The 21207-nt window shown below is 35.7% G+C and overlaps 1 protein-coding gene across 1 annotated transcript in view; it reads right to left on the bottom strand.

Moving 5' to 3' along the window:
* The window catches only part of JMY (junction mediating and regulatory protein, p53 cofactor), a gene marked incomplete at its 5' end in the record, with an annotated part of 28196 nt that extends 7408 nt beyond the window's left edge, over nucleotides 1-20788 (bottom strand). Inside the window, 4 exons of the mRNA XM_010166202.1 lie at nucleotides 5977-6164; nucleotides 9907-10072; nucleotides 18258-18427; nucleotides 20555-20788. Coding sequence (XP_010164504.1) covers nucleotides 5977-6164; nucleotides 9907-10072; nucleotides 18258-18427; nucleotides 20555-20788 — 758 coding nt within the window. The remainder of the gene's footprint in view (nucleotides 1-5976; nucleotides 6165-9906; nucleotides 10073-18257; nucleotides 18428-20554) is intronic.
* Nucleotides 20789-21207: the final 419 nt, after the last annotated feature.

Raw genomic sequence — 21207 nt, 5'->3', positions numbered from 1 at the left:
TGCATGCACAAACACTAATAAAGTTGTTACAATTTTATACATGCACAACCAGGTTCACTTATTATACCACATTCACGTCTGTAATGTCTGGTTTAAAACCAAGTATTTATTACATTGTCTGCAAGTAAGAATAGGTTAAAAAAAACCCCAAACAAACAACACAGGCCATGTTGCAATGATGACAAGAAACAGGATGACACTTAAAACTTCAGGCAGGAACAAAAAGAACTGAATTAAGTATCAGTTACAAAGATCAGGCACGCGTAAGAATTTAGAGCAGCAACAAGACAGACAAGTTCATAGGACAATACGGAGGGCCAGGAAATCAGACAGTAGGGGCAATGAAATTAGGCCCACTACAAGCAACACAGAGAACTAGAACGAAGTCATGCGTAGCTAGAAACAGATCTCATGGCTGTGTAAGAGGGGGCAGTGTTAGGAAGCAGTCTGGAGTGTGACTGCAGCTGGAACACCAAGAGATGGGCTTCCCAGGCATCAGTCACCGTGACTTACTGGGTGGAGCCAAACCCAGACAGGACCTTTGCCATTGAAAGCACTGCTTGGGGCAGCTGACAGAGTTATCGGCCATCAAGCATGATACTATACTAATGGCAGAAAGACACAAAATCAAGGAGGGGAGGGATAAAAATTAAAGACCACAATTTTGGACATTTGGAAATGCAGAAAAAGCTACGTCCTCTTTCAAGCTGACTACAGACATCCTGTGATCATATAAAAAGGTAGCCAGTGTTCCTGTATAGGACAGAAATGCCATGCTGTCTTGAATGTTTCTAAACAGTAAGACCATCAGCGTTGCTACTGTATATAGTTAACACTCCAACAAGAGAGTAAGTTTCTGTGCAAATACTGTCCCAGCTGCATTAGAGGTGCATACATATATAGCTAAACAAATGCTGGGGTTTATGTTTTCTTGTTTATGGGGTTTTTTCCCCCTGAAAAAGAATTTAATTAATATAGCTGAAAAAGTTAATCCATTTAATTTGTAACTGGAAAAAGTACAAACGACCTCATTTCTGCATTTCAAAGACAACAGTAATAGCTTCAGAATATTATTCAAGAATCTGAAAGATTTTTTTGTAATACTACTACTGACACACCTTTATAGTTTATTCTCTATTTCTGTGTAAAGTTCAATTAAAATTCTAAAATACCAAGGAATGTATGTTATGAGATATAAAAAAGTATTGTAAAATAATGAGAAAATGTATGTTAGGTTTGGTTTAGGTTTTCAGGTCATGAATACTTGGCGGGCACACTTTTATGTAACATTTTCTCTTTAGCATCAGTATTTAAATCTTTCTGATTGAAAGCAATAATGAAAGATATTTTAAGCATGTAAAAAGGATAAACCAGACCAAAACATATTTTCTGCTGACTTTGTACTAAAAAACAACGTACTTTAATGTAATTAGATCTCTATGACTTGAAATAATAAAAAAAGACTAGGAACAGCTGAAAACATGTTGCACCACAGGATTAGAAATCTGAAACATCTTAACTAATTACAGAAATAATCTAAAAACAAAAAGAAATGTTGCAATTTCACAGGGACAAATGCAGAGTTCTACTTGCAGAAAAGATTAAGTGACTGCAAACAAACGATGAAGAAAAAAAACCCAAAACAGCCAGGTGGTAGCATGAAAGAAAATTATCTGGATTATTATGGTAGATGACAAGTTGTACATAAACCAACAAACTGGTAAAAAAAGAAAACATCATAATGGGGTGTATGATCAGAAATACAGCCTGCTGCACTTGTGAAGTAGTCCTTCCTTCTCAGCACTGGGAAATCAGGAGCATCATGTCCAGTGAGAGCCACACTTCAAGAAAGATGCTGACCAATTACATGGAATTGAGAGAGCATCAAGAAGTAATATTTATTTATCTTTTAAAGATAAATAAACCTGACTGATTTCACAGTATCAAATTGTACTTCTATTGAAGAGACAGAAAAGGAGAGCTGAGGAACCATTTCAACCCTCATCACTGGATAAGCTCCCATGCTTATGACTAGTAAAAAACGTAAAAGAGATCTGCATTAGTATTGTATTTAACTAGTTCCAGTGAAGCTCGCTTTGAGACTGAACAGCATCCAAACTAAAAGGTTACCTTCCAATTTAGCAAGCTCAGTATGTGCAGAAAACTTCTTTTACTATAAGCATTCTGTGTAGTTATGCCCTTATGTTGTAGAAACAGTAATAAAACTAACAATAATATTAGAAAGCATCTCAAGTAACCCTATGCCAGCTGTCACTACATCAACGTAACACCTGTTTTGGCATGGGCTATGCTGTAAATTGTGGGTTTGCAAAGCAGTAATGACATCCTATTAAATGGACACAATAGGACATGAGGAAGCTTCCTAGGTCAAAGCACAAGTTATGAATATACCCCAAACAGCCTCACCGACCAGCTGCTTGTCTCAGTCTGCTCATGATAAGGAATACTCTTCTTGGATGTAAAATAATTCAACTGCTTCACAACTCTCTCTTTCCAAAGATATTTTTCTAGACATCTTCTGCCCCATTTTTTTTACCTCTAGCTCCCTAATAAAAGAGCTGCTTGTTCCATATGATAACCTAATTAATACTACTGTGTAGCCAGCAGGGGGTAGACTGGGATAACAATAGCAATATCCTCGATGAAAAATCTGTTACTATTTTTCAAAAAAATAAGAAAAATAATGAGATTGCTATTAAAGTCATATTTTTTAATAAGTATCTTGCTGCCATTAACACAAAGGGATATCAGGATATTATTGCTTAACAAATGAATAGGTTTGTATAAAAAATATGAGAATAAAGAGTTTATATTCATGGTAGTACAGTGAAAGAACATCCATCTGTAAAACCCTAAGTTTAAAAAATGCTGGCTCGGTTACTCAGAATCACAACTCAATGAGGTTTCTAACAAATCTTTAGCTAAAGTTTCTAAATAAAGGCTTGGTAAAATTATTTTACAACATCATTAAAAAATAAAAGCATCAACTGCATAAACAGGGAAGAAATTTCTGAAAAAACAAAATGCATAGATTATAGTAAAAAGGTTTATATTATGTATACTCTTATTCTACATAGAGTAACTGATTCTCTTTCACTGCATTTATCGCCTCAACAGTAAAGATTCCCAAATACCCAGATGATGAAACGAATCCTTTTGAAAAATAAAAACTGATGATAGAGAATAATTTCCTATTTTTTTCTTGATCATGGTATCTGCTGCTAGAAAGGAGGCATTTTCCTAAGGGAATCTTCAGTTGCCAAAAAACTGATAATGAGCAAGGACTGTAATTTATAAATACATCACATGACTGAGATACATATCACTTAATGCACAGCTTGCATTTTCTTTCCAACTACGGAACTGCCAATGTAAAAAAAAAAAAATAGAAAGAAAAAAAACCCCAAACAAACCACACACCAAAACTTCACCAACCCAATCCAAAACAGAACACTTGTTTACAGTTCTAAGATACTTTGCTGTAACAAGCATAGTCAGGAACACAATCCAAAAAGCATTAAATAGACTCTCATCTCAGTTCAACAATAAATATTTCTTAATTGAGAGAGACAGACTTTGAGAAAAGATTCACCACATAGTGTGTACTTTCCAAAGGCACCCTCAAAAACTCATTCTTTTCTCCATTTAGCATTCAGTCATCACTGCACTAATTCTCATCATCTAGAGCCTGCTTTTGTATGCCATCTGTATCTTTATTCTGTATGCTTAATGTAAACTGCAAACTCTACAGAGCAAGATCCCTTTTCTCCCCCTCTTAGTTTTATGAAGTACAACTACCCTCCATCAGGCACTATAAACAGCGTTCAGGAGCAACATTTTGCAATGTCACGAGCATGGTCACTCAAGATACAAAGCTTGTTTATTATGTCTGAATCAAACCCACGAGAGTCTTGATTTGCAGGTAATTCCTATTAAGCTTAGTAGGGCTCTGTGTTACTCAGCAGTAATAAGAGCAGCTACAGTAAACATGTCCAACATAAATACCCATCAAAATGGCTACGTTCTTTTCTGCCCAACAAGTGCTGCAAAACGGCATACAACAACTGATTCTGCCTATTCTTTTTGCTCAAACAAAAATCTTTTATTTCCCTCTGCAAGTTTAAATACTTGTTATTCTAATCTGTGATTTCTTTAGAAGATGAAAGCTAAGGATGTCACTGTAGCACTCAACTGCAGATCATGCTATGCTGGGCAATGAAATCAGTAGAGAGCTGGAACTAGTTCTGAGAGCACAGTGATGTCCAGCAGTAAAGTCCCACATGGAGACATTACTTTAGGTCCTGAAAGCAGCAGAGCCACGTTCTTCTAGCACAACATTGAGCAGACATGACTACATTACTCCTGCATGCAGACTCAGATAAGCAATACCACCATATACAACTCTGCATCGTGTCTCAGTGCACAAGCAGGCATGCTGCAACTACTGTTAACAGCCTAGAACCAATTCCTTCAAACAATGTATTTTATCACAGCACAACCTTGAAACAAATGAGCCAACTGAAGGTGACTAGTTCATTAGACAGATAAGAACGCATGCTAGAAAACCTCTGCTCCTGCCTCAGGGTTGCTTCTTGACTTGTTAACTCCCATGAATTAAGTGAAGAACAGGCTGTTGCTTTTACACAGATTTGTGTACGCTGTAAGATGCCAGCAGTGTGTTTTCACATTCAGAAGAAAATAGCAAAACCATTATAATGTAGCCTGTATTAATTAGGATAACATGACAGACAGGATCTATTCCTTAAAGTACTAACTAAAAAGCCCACATTCTTGATACTTTTCCTTTTTACAAATTCACATAAAACAAACTTAACGACTCTGAGCAAACTACTTCCCATAATTGGCTAACAAGAGACATTTCTTTTATAATAATGTATTTGGAGTCTCCTCTATATTGTGCTAATCAGAGACAGGACAGTGACTGAATAAATATAAAAAACGCAAAATATAAAATGTATGAACTACTGTTTTGTTTGCTCTGTTATGCTTCAGATTCAGGTACCAGTAGATATATTAGTTATGAAGGGGAGGCAAGACCCGAAGGCTTTACCCTCAATCTACTAGAACTTTTCACATAAAGCTGTCATCTCCCACAGCAAGAGACATGACTGGGAACATAAAACCACACCAACCTCTGATCCCAGTCTAGAATGGGCTCTCAAATGAGACTTCTGCATAGCCTTATAGTATATAGTATGGGGTGGAAACCTATTTTCTAACAATTATTACAAGCTCTTTCAGAACTTTGATCTATTCTCCTCATTAATAACGTATATTCATGTAACCAAAAACTGATAGGGAACAGTATCACAAGTCATTCTGGAAAAAAGAAACTAGCATATTTACATACACTTGATACACAGTTTCAAAACATTAGCTATATTAAAACAATTTTCTGCACAACAGCCCAATCATATAACGCAGGAGAAGGAAAGCAGCCCTAAATAGCATACCTAGTTTTATAAATTAAGAACATATACTGGGTCTCATAGATATCAGCTGAATGCAGAGTAGCAATGACACATGACATAAGTTTAAAAGGATGAGGTAAGAGAATGAAAATAGAACTCATTAGTGAGAAAACACCCTTGCAAATTATCTTCTGCAAATATATATAAAACTACTCTCTGTAAAAGCATGCACTCTAGCATGTACTTTCCACATAAAAGTATTCTGATTAGCTAACAGAAATAAGTTTACTTGTTGACTTCAAAGTGATTAAAGGTTCCTTTAAAGCTAAAAGGCAAACAATCTCAAATATATCCATTTAGTAATGCATGCAATTGTATTTGGTAATCTGTAAAACAACTTTTATTAAGTAGTAAATATAATCCACAAAAATTCTAGGAGACTTGGAAGCTGTATCTGAAATTAAACCTTTTGAAGTTTTATTAAATTTGCTAATTATGCTAGAAATCTGCAATTTAATAATACCTTCTTATTTCTGAGGTAGGCTTTTTTGGCTGAAATACGTCCACGCCTTGCTTCCAGCTGACGGATTTTTTGTTGTAACTTTTGCAGCTCCTCTTTTTGCAAGTGTATAGATGTTGCCACATCCTCTTTCTCAAGCATGGCTTCCATACTTTCGTAAGTGTCGTAATATACCACTTCATCTCTCTTCTCTGTTTTAAAAATGTCAGCAATGAAAAGTCAAATCAATAGTTTGTATTTGATTAACATTTTGGTTTGTTCAACAACAACCCCCCCACTGAGCTGCAAGATTTAATGTAGAAGAAGGCTATAGTGCTTCGGAGGACTATAAAAAATTAAAAGGTCAGAGGTAAAGCACTAAACAGCAAAGCACTATAGGCCTTTAAAGTTTACATGAAGAACAGAAATTAATACCAAGGAAGCACAACCTGCTATTTAAGTAAGCTCAGAGCATTAAAAAAAGACAAATACAAGTGTAAACGAACGCTTGTGTCTGTAGCCTAACTTGATCATAACGTCCATTCACGTCCTTGTGTCTCTTAACTAACACAAGGGAACCTACGATGTGCAGTAATATCCTCTGGTCTTCACTATGAAGTTCAGGATATACAGGCTCTTTCTGAACCCTTTGGCATGAGATCCTTTTGCCATAACCTACTGTTAATTCCATGAAAGGAGAACCAGACAATAAAACACCAAAAATCCTCTCTTTGGAGGTTTCTGATCTCCCAGTCACTGCTGCTGCTCAGAGGCAGCAGAGGGGGGGTAACTTCAAGGCAACCCTTCAAGGCATTACAGGCCTGAGAGGAGGTCATTATTAATAGTTTTATCAACGTTCATGATTTTTAGCCTCCCGAGTGAAGCATCCAGTGTAACACTGAGCTCATCTCTGAATGCTGCCTTCTCATCTCTTGCCAAGAAGGAATTTTTAAAGAGTGGTGATTATAAATCCTTGCAGAATGCTGGGATGAAGAAGCAGCAAAGGCTTCTTGTTCCTTATTTCACTGGCATACCAAATAGGATATTTTTGTAGTACACCAAGAGGGATATGCATTACTGCTGGCTGAAACAGGCAGATACAGCTGGCATGACTGTCAAGTGTCTACTCTGCAGCACCACCAAACCTTCTAATTTCAACTTCATCAACTACTTTCAACAAGACCCTAACTTCCTCCTACTTCTGCTACTAGATTATCTGGGAGAGGGGCGGGGTTTTCTTCAGTACACTGTCCATTTTAAAAGCTGTTGTCACTTCATGTTATTTGTGTGTACAGTCTCTGCTGCAACCAAAATTCTGATTGTCATGCTAATTTCAGGTCAGTAGAAGGCATGGCAGGACTAAAAAAGAAAGCATAGCATTCTATTAACCATAAAAACTAATAAAAACAAATCTACTAGAGTCTTTACTTTAGAAAAGAAACCAAACTGCATAAAGTTTCATCCACACATAAAACTGCCAAGTCACTAGAAGTCACTTTGAGACATCAGTGAATAAAAATAAGAGTCATGACTAACAATAAATATCTTTTTCCATACACTTCTGAAACGGGAGAATTTCCATGCAAATTTTGTTTCAGAACACCTTCATGCAGCATTAAAGATAGGAATTTACTGTCTGAAAAAACAAAAAACAACCTTGGCAACTCTACTGCAATCTCTATCAAACATTCCAAGAGTTTCCTACAAACAGCTTTTGAGCTTTTGAAATGCCTATAAATCTGGTAAGTGCTTAAGCTTCTATCAACTCAACCACTTACAATAAAACAATCAGAATTATTCCTTTTTAGATATGATCCACAGGATTTTCACTGGTTCAACTCACCCTCCAACCAAAGCAGGAACCTACTATCACATTCTCTGTTAACAGCAATTCATCCACCACAAAACCATCTTACAAGGATGTACAAAAAGTTAGCATGGCTAGGACCTGACCCTTTAAAATTCTAACTTAATAAATTCACATTTCATGAATTTCAGTGCAGGTATTTGGTTAAGGACATTTAATAACTACTCCTGTTGTTTATAATATGACAAGCCAATATAATTTGCTACTTTTCAAATCCAATGTACTGAATTTGCAAAATAAAATGTTTTTCTTATTGCTTACAACCAACTAGCAGTCAAATCAAATCACATTCTCAAAATACTCTGTTGGGACTTCATTAGGAGTACTGCTTATGTCCCTCAAATCAAAACAGAATCCAAAACTCTCTGAAATATCTCTGCAGAGCCAATACAGTCAGAGTAAAGAAGAGCAACAGCCTCTACAAGTCATTAAGACACATGTATTTCATATCATGGATATGCACAATTACAGGGCTGTTACTTTGACTTTAAGCACACTTCAAAAAGGAAGCATAACAGATGCAACAGACCATTCTTTTCTCTTTGACTGCATAGGAAATGGAACATATTAAAATGCCACCACATGTTTTAGACACTTTCATACAGATTAGGGGCTGAACAGTCTTAAAGCAGTGCAGCCACTTCAGTGTCACATTCTTCACATTAATTATTTTATCCCCTCCACCTAAGTAAAGTCCAAAGAGGTAATTTCATCCTTTGAAGAAAATTCCCACACATTTAAGAACTGTATTTTTAATCTTCTGTCCTATTGGATATTAACTGAGAGTTGTTAAAAAACAGTAATTCCTTCTAACATAGACAGTTTTCTTTAACAGAAAAAACACAAAAAACCCAAACTTTTTTATTTTGTATTAAAGAATACTTTATAAATCTAAAGCAGCAAAGGAAGTCACAACAGTGAACCACTTTGTTGCCCTATGGGAAGGAGAGAATTGGTTGTTTAGCTGACAGAGGATTTTGTTTTATTTTGGGTCAGGTTGTGGGTTTTTTTTTTTTCTGAGATTTCTGGAGAAAACATTAGTGACAAGTCATAATAACCTATGATGTTTTTACAGCATGCTTAATCTCTGAGGGTCCTTATGTTTTACTATCAGGACATCAAAGAGAAAGGATTTTGATACACATTCCTTCTGAGCCTGCTGTTCAAGGTATTTCCTTCAGTCCGTAGGTAAACACACCATACTGTGTCTTCAGTACCAAAATTAAATGTCTGCTTTCCCAAGTACCAAAACTATCTCTCTCTAAAGCACTAACTAGCTCTCCACAGTGGCAACCAGTCAAAGCTGCCACATTTCTTCAAGTCATATACTGAGTTACGGCTGTTGCCATGACAAGCCTAAAAGGAGGAGATTCACGTAACAGTGAGAAGAATCTGTGATACCTATGTTTTCTCTTTCTCCAGAGGCAACTCACAATACAATTCAGCTTCAAATCTCTCTTCCTAAGTGACGTTTTTATCCATAACAAAATTTGCTACACAAGCCTTATGCACTAAAAAATATAAAAGAGCTTGTGCAAGTAAAAACATTAACTACAGAAGAGTCCAAAGGACAGAACTGGATTAAAAAACGCTGTATGATTTACCTGTACCATTTCCATAGTTTGTAAATACACAAGGTATAGTAGATTTTGGAAACATAAGTTTTGCATCACTGCTCTGAATCAGTGAGAGGACAACACAACAAGCTTCAAAGTTTACTGAAGGACTCTCAATTTGCAGGAATAGCTTCTGAAAACCAATCACTTCAAAGACATTAATAATACCAATGCGAATTTTCAATGACACAAGTCCAGTAATTAAGACATTTCCTCCTTCCTGAATTTAGTCTTCCAAAACTTATATAGTATCTTATATGTTTATTTTCAAAGACAGGCAGTAAGAACCAAACCAAAATGCATGTATATGTCCTGTGAATAGGTGTAAATTTTAATTTAACAGTACTTATGTTAGAAGATCCAGCTCTTCACATGGTAAAGAATCCGTTCTCATTTAATTTCCCCAGGCTTTACTAGACTTCTAGAAAGATAATTTTACAGATTATGTCTTAATTAAAACACATAAAGCACCTGACATCAGTCTTCTGATGCTTTCAAGTTGTGCTGTCAGCAGCAACTCTTCACATTTCAAGATCTCAAACTGCACTTCATATAACTGAAGCTGTAGATCATAATAATCAGCTTCTAACTGGTCCAAATGAGCTATGGCTTCTGTACCACCTTTCAGGCTCTGCATCTAAATGGAAACAGAAAAAAAAAATAAAAACAGAAGAATCCAGGATAATGAGGAGAACAAAGCCACAGACTTTACAATTACAGCTAGATACGGTCCGATACAGTAAATGTAACATGTTAAAAATGAACACATCAAGAGGAGATCAGCTATACACTTTCCAGGCATCTTTAATATCTGACATTTTTTCCATATGACAACAAAAAAATCCATGGCATTGCATTACTATTTGTGACTGTCAAAGTGATAAGTCATAGAGTGCACAGTCTGAAACATACTGACCACTCTTTTACTCTACTACTTGATTCTCTGAAGATATGTAATGAAATTAGTATTCTCTTATCTTCAGTCCAAAAAAAAAAAATCTAAAAGTCATTTTGTTAATGCCATCTGAAAACTACAGTTAAAGCTGTCACTAAAGCTGAGCTAAGAAAAAAAAGTGAAAGGTGGTGAAAACAGGGATAACTACACGCACTGATCCTCTTGTAATGACAACTTAACTGAGAAGTTTTATTGTTTCTGGAGTCCTTCACGGGAGAAAAAAAGATCTAGATTAAAATATTTATTTATATTTCAGTACATATATGTTCAGTTCAACATAGAAAAGTGACACAAGACAACTTAAATGAATTCAAATCCTCCTCTGTCATTCAGGAAAATATGATTTAACTGCTCAATACAGTTAGTCTTTCAGGCCACATTTAAGAAATACCAACAGGCAAAGGCATCTTATGTGCTGTCTCACTTCGTAGAGAATTCAAAGCCACAAAGCTCTATAACCTGCATGCAGAAGAGTTAGTTTGCTACCTGCTCAAAAAGTGTACCTCTTACAGTTTCTTCCAGATACTGGATGAAAATACATCTAAATTTTACTGAAGGTTGTGATCTATTTACCTTACCATTCTGATGGAATGTGGTCCAGTTTCTGTATTACAGACATTCAGTCTTTAGAAAGGGATGTCTCCCACGCAAATACAAGACCTATACATTTTAAAAAATATTTGCTAGCATGTTTTTACATTATGCCGGTTTCTTCAAGGTGTAAAACTGTATCTGTAATTAACAGCCAGAAGTGGGTTTCCTTGGTTTTGTTACTCAATACTTTTTTCAGGCAAAATGTTAATTTCCAGTATCCAAGAAAATGGAACATAGTAGGCAGTGCAGCGATACCTCCCTAAAATGTTTCACCAGCCTCTAGCACAGCTTGCAGCACAGCTTAAGCCACAGTGCTGCTTTTTATGCAAAACAGACTTACTGGGTTTTACTTCATAAATTTGTCCTATCTCTTTGTTTATAGCATGTATGCTTTTAGCATCTGCATCACCACCCATTAACAGGGATTTCACAGCTCAATTAAACAGATCTGTATACTACTTTTCTTTCCATATAAGACTGATAGTCAGAAGACCTGTGAATCAATTCTTGTTAAAGTCTCTATTAAAAATTTCTTCTACTATAGTGTATATTTACTGAATGCATTTTTTGCATACCAACTATTAGCCTGAAAGGCTGAGCCCTTAAGTGAATATCATAGCTCTTACAATCAATACTGTATAATTTATGTTTTAGTCTAGTATGACACTAAAATGTCTTGTTATGACATTCTATTATTCTGCTTCCATATTCAGTTCTTAATTGTGACCAGAACAGTAAATGACACAATGATGGCATATGGGGGTTGGAACTAGATGATCTTTAAGGTCCCTTCCAACCCAAACCATTCTATGATTCTATATTTGGAGTGAATTAGAGGCTAGCTTTATTGAACCTTTCAGTTTTTCCATATAAGAGGGATAGTGTTCATCAGTCAGGCAGGGTATCCTGAGTTTTGACATTTTCAATTAATTTTCTCACTGCAAAAAAAAAATACACCATAGCAACAGAATGTGGTGGTGTTTGTTTGTTTTCATATTAAAGCAATGTCATTCAAACTTCTACCACAACTAAAAATTTTTGCTGTCAGTGAATTGTGAAATTCAAACTTAAACGTATTTTCTTTATAAAAACATATTTTCTTTATAAAAATATGTTTCCAAATTTAAGTTCACAATACTTTGTATCAAGACTGCAGAGGTATAAATAGGTCATCTTCAAAAGCAACAGCTAATCAAGTTACAACAGCTCAGCATTTCATTCAGCAGTAGTGTCTGCCTGATAAAGGACCTGTCTGATAACCGAATCTTAGCCCTACAAGCATACATTACAGATGCTGTCAGCTACCTGGTTTGATTTAGGGGTACAACACCACTATATTCAGTTTTCAGGTACAACAGTAATGGGAAATTAATATTGTCATATGGCTCTTGGGCATATTTCCTAGCTCCATAATAGCCTTTAATGAAAAACTATGTTAAAACTTTATGTGAGATACTATATGTGTGTGATAATTCAAAACATTATCAGAACTAGAACTGAGGAGATCAGAATTTCCTGCTATGCCACAACTTCCTGCATTAACTCAAGCAAATAATTTAATCTCTCAGGCTGTAACTCAAGCAACACTGTACCATCTTTGTTTTCTCATTCATACTAAGTGAAAAAATTAGGCAGGGAATTAAGTTTCTCAATAGTTCTATGGCAGAAATATATCATGTGTAAACCCATGCATCGGTAACAAAGATATAATAGGTTAAAACAGAAAACCTCTGACAAGAACTATGAACACAAGCACTAAATGGATAGATGACAAAATTAATAGAAAAACAGACAAACATGGAATACAGAAGTGAGTTCCATCAAATCCAGCTTTCCACCACCATGGAATGTGTTCACACAAATCTAAAATTAACTGCTTTCAAAAACTGAGTTCTTAAGATAATTTACATGTTGTTACTGTTGTTCTTATTCTGCTTTAGTAAAAACAAAAACAAAACAAAAAGCTTCCACAAAACTGTTTCTTACTCCCACTGGAAGTCTGTTCCAGATACTACCTCCTAACTGCCAGAAAACTTATTCCATATTTCCAGTGGATTCACAATCAGTTAATACCATTTGTTCTCGTGACAGTACTGAACAGCAACATGTACTGCTCTCGACTAATATTTATTCCCACTACTATTTTTCATAGAATCACAGAACAGTGTGAGTTGGAAGGGACCCTTTAAAGGTCCAATCCCCAGCAGTCAGCAGGGACACCTTCAATTAGACTAGGTTGCTCAGGGTCCTGTCCAACCTGACCTTGAGTGTCTCCAGGGATGGGGCATCTACCACCTCTCTGGGCAACCTGTGCCAGTGTTTCACCACCCTCACTGTAAAAAAATTTCTTCCTTGTATCTAGTCTAAATCTACTCTCTTTTAGTTTCAAACCATTACCCCTTGTCCTATCGCAGCAGGCCCTACAGTTGGGCTCTGAGGCCTAACTCCTCTGCTTTTGTGGAGAGCAATGTGGTATCATCTCAGCCTTCCTTTTATTTGTCAAACAACTTTGACTCCTCTTGTAAAACAGACTCACCGTTCTTGGCATCCTTGTGGTAGCCCTCCCTGCAACTGCTCCAGTTAGAACTAATCTTTCTTGGGTGATCAGAAACGTGTGGAAAAAAAGCATAGAAGAAATCTCAACTCCATGTGCAGTGACACTAACACTTCTCCCTTTGCTGGAAATACCTGCTTTGACAGGCTGGAGAGTATCTGCTGCTGTACCACCCTGCTGCACTGGTGGTTCGATCACATTGCTACCAGGTTATAATACCATGGTCATTCTCATCTGCTGTCATTTAAAAAGGAATTAGCCTGCAGTTCATAGTAAAAAGTTGTATTAATTTTCCCTTGCAATACTTATTAATAGCTATTACTAAATTTTCTATTATTCAGCCTTTTAAGTAATCTGTTATTTTTCAAATAGACTGCAAAGTCATGTTTCAACCCACACCGTGTGAATCCTGATTGTTCTCTAGTTCAAGTATTCATTTTCCTTCATCACTGTTGCTGTTTGAAAAATCTCAGAAGAAGGGAGTTAAACTTAGGAAAAAACCTCAGGTCTTTTAAGTGTGAATATGGAAGCTCATTCTTAAAAACCAAGAGAAAATAATTTTAAAGAATTTCTAAATTATTTTAAGGGAAACACAGAGCACCCTGACCACTAATAAAAGGCAGGTTCTCACTCATAACTAGCAACTTGTGGAACAGAAGTATTCCTCCAACTAATTAGGTATCAGGAGTCGGCTATAGTCAGGCCATGATACTACAGGGTATTATAAAAAAATAAGGTTAAGATAATCACTCACAATTAGTATCCTGGGCAATCAGAAAAATTTCAGACACTAAACGAAACATCTTTTCTCAATGAAAAGGGTTTACCACTGTTTTTATAAACTTGTTTCTTTTCCAAGACTAAGTGTCCAAAAATTCATAGACAACCTGCTGAAGACCAACAGTGTCCTCATGAACAATCCTATCTGGACTTTGCTCTGAATTGTCATTCTTTCTGTCTTAATCCTCAACTCAAACCCTGCTAAACTAGTTCCTCAATCATTCTAATATTTTTAAAGGACTATCCTGGTTTATCTTCTGTGCCTAGAAAACAGTAGTGGTTTGCCAGAGAAGGTATTTCAGTTCTGATTTTCTAACATTACAGTGAGTCTGTTTTAAGTGACCATAAATACCTTGTCTTTTCTTTCTCTTGACAAATGGGAACTAAATGTCAATGATGCACAAAATTCTTGAAACAAAAAAAAAAGTCTCTTCAAATGCTGGGGTTTGCCCTCTTTAATACTCTTTAAAATAAGATTACCCAGTCATTCTCTGGAAAAAAAGAGTATAAAATTAAATTATGTTCTAATAATATTATTTCAAAAGAACTTATGCGTATTTTGATGACTATTAAGTCCAAAACAGGCTATCATTGTTAATGAGTAATTTTTTTTAATAATGTCTCACTGCATCATTAAAAGCTTAACTATGACTCCCAAGTTTTGTCTACAGAATGCAGCCCTTTTCTTCACCTGGAGTGCTTGAAGCTTTCTGCTTTCTGTTTTCTTAAAATACATTTTATTTCTAAGTCTTTTTGAACTTTAGATTGAACTGGAAAGTATTACACAAATATTTAATTTAAGATTAAAAAAAAATTAAATTGTCATTTTTATGAGTAATTTCTGTTTTCCCAATTGAACACTGAAAGTGAAGAAAGCGAAAATTCCTAATGCTATTAAAAAAAATAATTTAGATATTCTAAAATAAATCTTCAAAGATTTCCCAATTTTAGCTTCTTAGCCTTTCCAAAAAGCTGACACAGAAAGAAAAAGTTAAAAAAGATACAATGAAAATTACCAAGGTGAAACAAAGTTGTCTGAAAAATAATATATTGCATATCTACCAAAATCACTCTCAAGTTCTTACAGAAAGATTAATTTTCCAGAAATAGCTATTCATGCGTTCTTGAATTGAATCCTTAATAAAATTATTATTTTTGCTGATGCATCCAACTCAGGCAAAAGTAAAATGAAATGCAATATATGCTTAAATACTCATAGTCACTGGAAGTAAATATATATTTGATTCAGGCTCAATATATAGGAAAGGAAAGTACTCTTAGAATTATCAATATATGAATTTAAAAACCCACATAATATTTTGTTGGAATATAATTTTTTTAAACGAAAATATCACAGAATATTTATCATGTAAATTAAAAATTGTTTTTGAAGTGTATCTTTAGAACTCAACTGTACACTTCAAAAAGGAAAAAAAGAGAAGACTAGTTACTGAATCCCATATATGCCAGATGGGACTTGTTAGAATTTAAGTCTCCAGTCTCTTACTTCCATTTGTCCAAACTATTTTACATACTTAAAGAATTACAAACGATTCTCACTTTGATTTAATGTTTCTGTTTACTGTCACGAGGACAAGACTTGGCAAACAGTCCACAAAAGCAGCCTCTGGTCTGCCTCAAAAGGAAAGCTGTCATCATTCCCCTCAAACAAAATTCAGAACAACAAATGGAACTTAAGTACAAATCAGGAAAATAAGGGCAATACGTAATCTGTGTAGAGTTATGATTTCATTTTTTTAAAAAATACAGATAATCATGGGGCTAGTATTTTCAGCTGTCAAATAAAAAAAAATTGTAACTAACCTAATTGCCTAAACAGGTAATCTTCATATCATGGTACTCTGGAAAATGTAGCAGCTTTCTAGATATTTACAGTGTCGACACATTTTAGGAAACAAAAAAGTTTTCGATTAACACTAAATGAAAACTACAGGAACAAAGACGTTATTACTGTCCCTCTTAAAAATCAATCAGCACGATCAGTTTAGATTTGCAGAAAAGGGAATTAAGTGCAAGAGAAACAAGTATATTACTTCCCATGTATCTCTTCTTCCTACCCAGTGAAAGCAAATTTATATATGCAAGTACAGCAGAAAGGTCTTAATTTCTTAAGCTTAAAGAAAAAAATGTATCATGTTTTCATTTTTTGTCGTTGCCTTTTTTTTTTACTGTCATCTCTTCCAAATACACCAGCTAATGTAATCATCAAATATTTTCTTGATAAGATTGCAACCCTTCTCCAATATGGGATTCCTCGTCACGTTTCTCAAATCCAACTTTGCATACTTAGAATCATAGAATGGTTTGGGTTGGAAGGGACCTTAAAGATTATCTAGTTCCAAGCCCCCTGCCATGAGCAGGGACACCTTCCAGGGACTTAGTGCTATCACATTCTCAAAGCAAAAAAAGATGTTTCAGAACAGCCTTGTATCTCCCCATCACCATGTTTTGAACCAGAGTTCTCTATACCTTGTAATAAACAAACCCAAAGCAAGATGCCCATGCACACCCATCAGGTGTTCCTCATTCCTCTGCTGCCAAAAGTCCCAACCTCTCAGTTCAGAGCCGGTCACCGGCTCTACACTGCAACGAACCTCACCTTTTCCTATGCAGCCCTTAATGCTTTGGCACATCAAAACAATCAATCACCCATTTACCAGACTGAGATCTCATTCAACAGAAGTTCATGGAAGTTCTCCACTGAGACAAAAATAAGATGTGCTTGGAAAAGATGATGTGTGGCTGCCCTAAATATGTGAACATATCAAATATAATATTTCAAATCAGTACTGGGGGATCCTCTCATCAACTCATACCTAAAGATAACAGCAGCCTGATAAGCTCAGGTTTCCAGACAACTCTTGGCTTTCTAAATATAAAGAGTGTTAAAATGGAGCAAACTTCCTATTTTCACGCTATGGGTTTTGCAGGTACCCTCTCTCCTCACAGATCAAGCTCTCTTCTACACAAGCTCCTAAAATAGTCATATAGTCTAACAGGTTTGCAAACCTATACACTGCTGAAGTTGTGAGTTTGCTGGATAACCTTTTCATAACAGAGCCACCGGTTTAGTAAAATTTTGCTGAACTATTTGAAAAGTGCTCTAAGAAAAAGCAACTGATTGGATAGAATGTAAATTAACGTTAGTATGACAGAAAAGTTCTTAGCACCAAATATCCATAGGATAGCAAATTTTAGAAGAGGATTTGTAGCTATTTTGCTTTTGAGGAGGTGTCATAAAAACCCAATACATGTGCATTTTTTTCTGCTAAGATATTTAAATACAGTTTAATGCACACACTCTTTTCTCGGGAAAGCTGTATCTAGCAGAAGCCCCTCTGGAAGACTGTCTTAATAATTAGGGTAAGCAGAGACAAAGAGAGTATAGTACAACAGGCTAGTCATCTGTGTATTTACTAATGTTCCGATACCTTCTATCTGGAATGTCAGAACTATTCCAAAAAGGTGGTCATGCCTCTTAAGAACTAAAGCATGGAGATTACATAGCAGCAGATTTCTGTCCTATCCCTTCTCTTCATTTTATACATCTCAGTGGACAGCTGTAAACATTAACAGTAAAAACTGTCTTCCTGATTAACTAACCAGGAAAAGGAAAACAGAAAACATAAGTAAGTGGCACAAAACCCATCATACCTATGTTGCAACTCCATTTGTCTAACATGGTAGAGGGAAGTAAAAGTTTAAATACAAACTTTTACTATTAAAAGTGGATAAATAATTACTTTCAGGTTGGGGGGGGAGGGGAGAGTTGGGGGGGTTTTTTTATAGTTTGTTTGGGGGGTTTGTTGGAGTTTTTTGTTGTGTTTTTTTTTCTTTTTTAAAGTACAACAACACTCTTTAAGGTTTCATTTTCCTCCTGCATGTTTTATTTTTCTATTTATTCGTATGAAAAATTACCTCCTCTTTCAGTGCATGTTTCTTCTGCTCCAAACAGATTTCCTTAGCGCGCATCAACTGCAGTGTCTCCTTAGAAACTGCATACTGAAGCTTTTCCATACGTTCCACTGCTGCTGCCCATGCTGCCTTACCAAATTTCTTCTGGTCTGCTCGCATTCGATCGTACACAGCTACAGAAGGGAAGAAAAGGCAGATAGCTTACCAGTCAACTCTTCAGATCACTAGTGATTCTACTGTAGAGACAATGCACACATTTGTATCCAAAAGCAGACAAAGTTCTGTTAGCAGGGAGTAGTCACTCTACAGAGTACTAACCTTCAAATCCAGCACATAAGTACTCCTAGGATTCACATAAATAGGCAATTAGCTATTTGTTGATTATTTTATCATTTTAATTCCAATTTTTGTTATCCACAGAAAGACCATTCTAAATACACAGTACCTGAACACTTGAACCACTGGTTCAGAATTCTTGACTTAATAGAAATATCTCATTAATACTACCATGTGGTCTTGTACTGCATCCCAAATTTTCCCCACTTCTGAAAGCCCCAGTTATCAGCTACTAAAGTCTCCAGTTTCCTTTGATAACTTCTATAGTGCAGTCAGAAGTTTAAACAAATCTGCAGAGTGAAAAAAAATTACAATTTAAAACAAAAATTTCAACTTGACCTCAAGTGCAATTCTATAAGAATACTGCAGTAAATTTAAATAACATCTATCTTTTAACTCAAAATGCAGGTGGCTTCACAAAATTAATTCAAATTCACTAAACAAATTAGCATTTGATTTTACTATGCAGGGATGAATGAAAATGTTTCAGGAAGATTTCAGAGTATCAGGAGTCCCTTGCCTGATTCAAATTTTCTATTCTTGAGCCCCAGACAACATCTAGTTTGACACACATGAGATTTTCACCATTTTTAATATATAGAACTATCACGTGATACTGTACTTTGCAAAGCAAAAGCCATAAAAGTCACGCAATCAAAGGGACAGCATTCAGTCCCTAGCTGCTAGAAGACATTACACACTGTTCTTAGCTAATAAAAAATACTTTTATGTTCTTAAGTGTTTTCCCTCTGCTATCAGTATTTTGGTAGGTAAGACCACCCTGTGACCAGCAGGAGTCCAAAAAAACCAAAACATAACAACACAGGCAAGCAACCTGTACACCAAAGGTCTATGGCTGTAAATCGTTCCCAAGCATTTAATTTCCCAGTGTTTTTCCCCACAATCCTGACTGCTGTACATAAAAAAACATGTGAACAAAACAAAAAGTAAGTAACTGTAAATATAGGTTCTTTATCAACTAATGGGGTATTTTATTTGCTGCCTTTGTCATACTAGAAAAGGAATGAAAATTATTAAATACATTTAGAATTTGCTCTAATTAAATTAATCCCAACAAGCTTGAACTCGTTTAGTCACTTTTGTCAAAATAAGGTGGAGTTTCATGTTGTACTTAACTTGGGTTGTCACCAAAAGGAATGATTCTGCAGTTCACTGTTTCTCTTGAGGTAGATATAACAGTCATACAGGGAGATCACAGGAAACCTATCCATGTAAAAAGATTTTCTCCCAAGGGTACAGCTCATTTACCTGCTTGCACAATCAACTTCACCAAGGCAAAGAAATGAACAGGAACCCAGTCAGTCAGTTAAGACAGGAGGACATAAACTCTGTCAATGGTAGCCCATAGTCAAACTAGAAGAGGAGACGTGAAATCACATCCCCAGGTGTGTTTGCGCTAATAAACTGATTATTTACATTAAGATGGTACAAGGATGAAAGCACAGATGTCCATGGCAAGTCACATGACCTGGTTTTACTGAACAATCTCTTTAGTAAAACTGCTTAGGACTCAGAGCTATGAAAAAAGTTACTGAAAAGCAGGCCAGAGAGAAAAAGGAAACTAACTGAAAGGTAATAAACACTCACTATGGTTGTCTGCCATATCCAGTACAGAAGACAGAATCTATCAGAGGCTCTATGTTCCCTAAACCCTTTGCAAATTTACAGTGCAGCTAATACAATCACATTGAGAAAGTGGTTATGAAACTTTCATCTAAAATTTCTATTCTGCTCACTTCTGCTGATGTTCTGAAGAGGCTTATTTGGTGAAAGAGTTGAAGAGACACAGAAGAGAAAACAAATAAAAATGACAACTGCATTTTCCTCATGGAGGATCGATGAAAAAAAATTAATAAATCACAGTACAATACAGAACATGGTAAACATTAAATAAATTTTTAAACATCTTTTATTTGACAGATAGATTAGTAGAAAGTAACTACCTTTCTGTGTTTTAGCTGTTATTTCAAAGTATTTAACTGTAAGATCTTGAATAGAAAGCACAGCCATGTGAGCTTTTCTCTGCCAATCAGCATCTTCTTTTTGCAGACTCTCAATTCTTCTGGGGCCTAGGTAGTCATTCTCTATCGAGATCTGAAAATACATCAGTCCATAATTAACAACACAATTAATTCTTCCTACTTTGCCAAAAGCAAAAGCAATCAGTTTCAGGGTGGCTAAAAAAGAAAGAAAAACAAAAAAGACAGAAAATTAGCAGCAAACCATCATGGCTTCTATTCTAACATTTTCTCAAACTCACGTTTTGGTCTGGAGGTTCCTCATTTGGACTCAAAGTTCTAGAGAAAGTGTGGTCTAACAGAAAAATCTTCCCATCTCACACCTAGATCAGATAGCCAAATCCACAGTTTCTTTTCAAGTAATCACTTTGTCAAAAAAACCATTACAGCTACTCTTCCTAAATAAACTATATTCTCCTTGAGAAGAATCCAAGCCTCATGGTAAAATAAAACTGGCTACCAATTTTTTTTTTTTTTTCTGATGATGAAACTAGCTTTTGAAGAATTTCATGTTGTGCAAGCTTTACTTCAGGGCTCGTGCCACACCGCCCAAGTCCTAGAAAGCCAAGGAAGGGTCC

Source organism: Antrostomus carolinensis, unplaced genomic scaffold (genome assembly GCF_000700745.2).
Source record: "Antrostomus carolinensis isolate BGI_N321 unplaced genomic scaffold, ASM70074v2 scaffold2164, whole genome shotgun sequence".
Classification (NCBI taxonomy): Eukaryota; Metazoa; Chordata; class Aves; order Caprimulgiformes; family Caprimulgidae; genus Antrostomus; species Antrostomus carolinensis.
The sequence above is the reverse complement of the archived record's forward strand: the minus strand, read 5'-3'. Positions and strand labels throughout refer to the sequence as shown.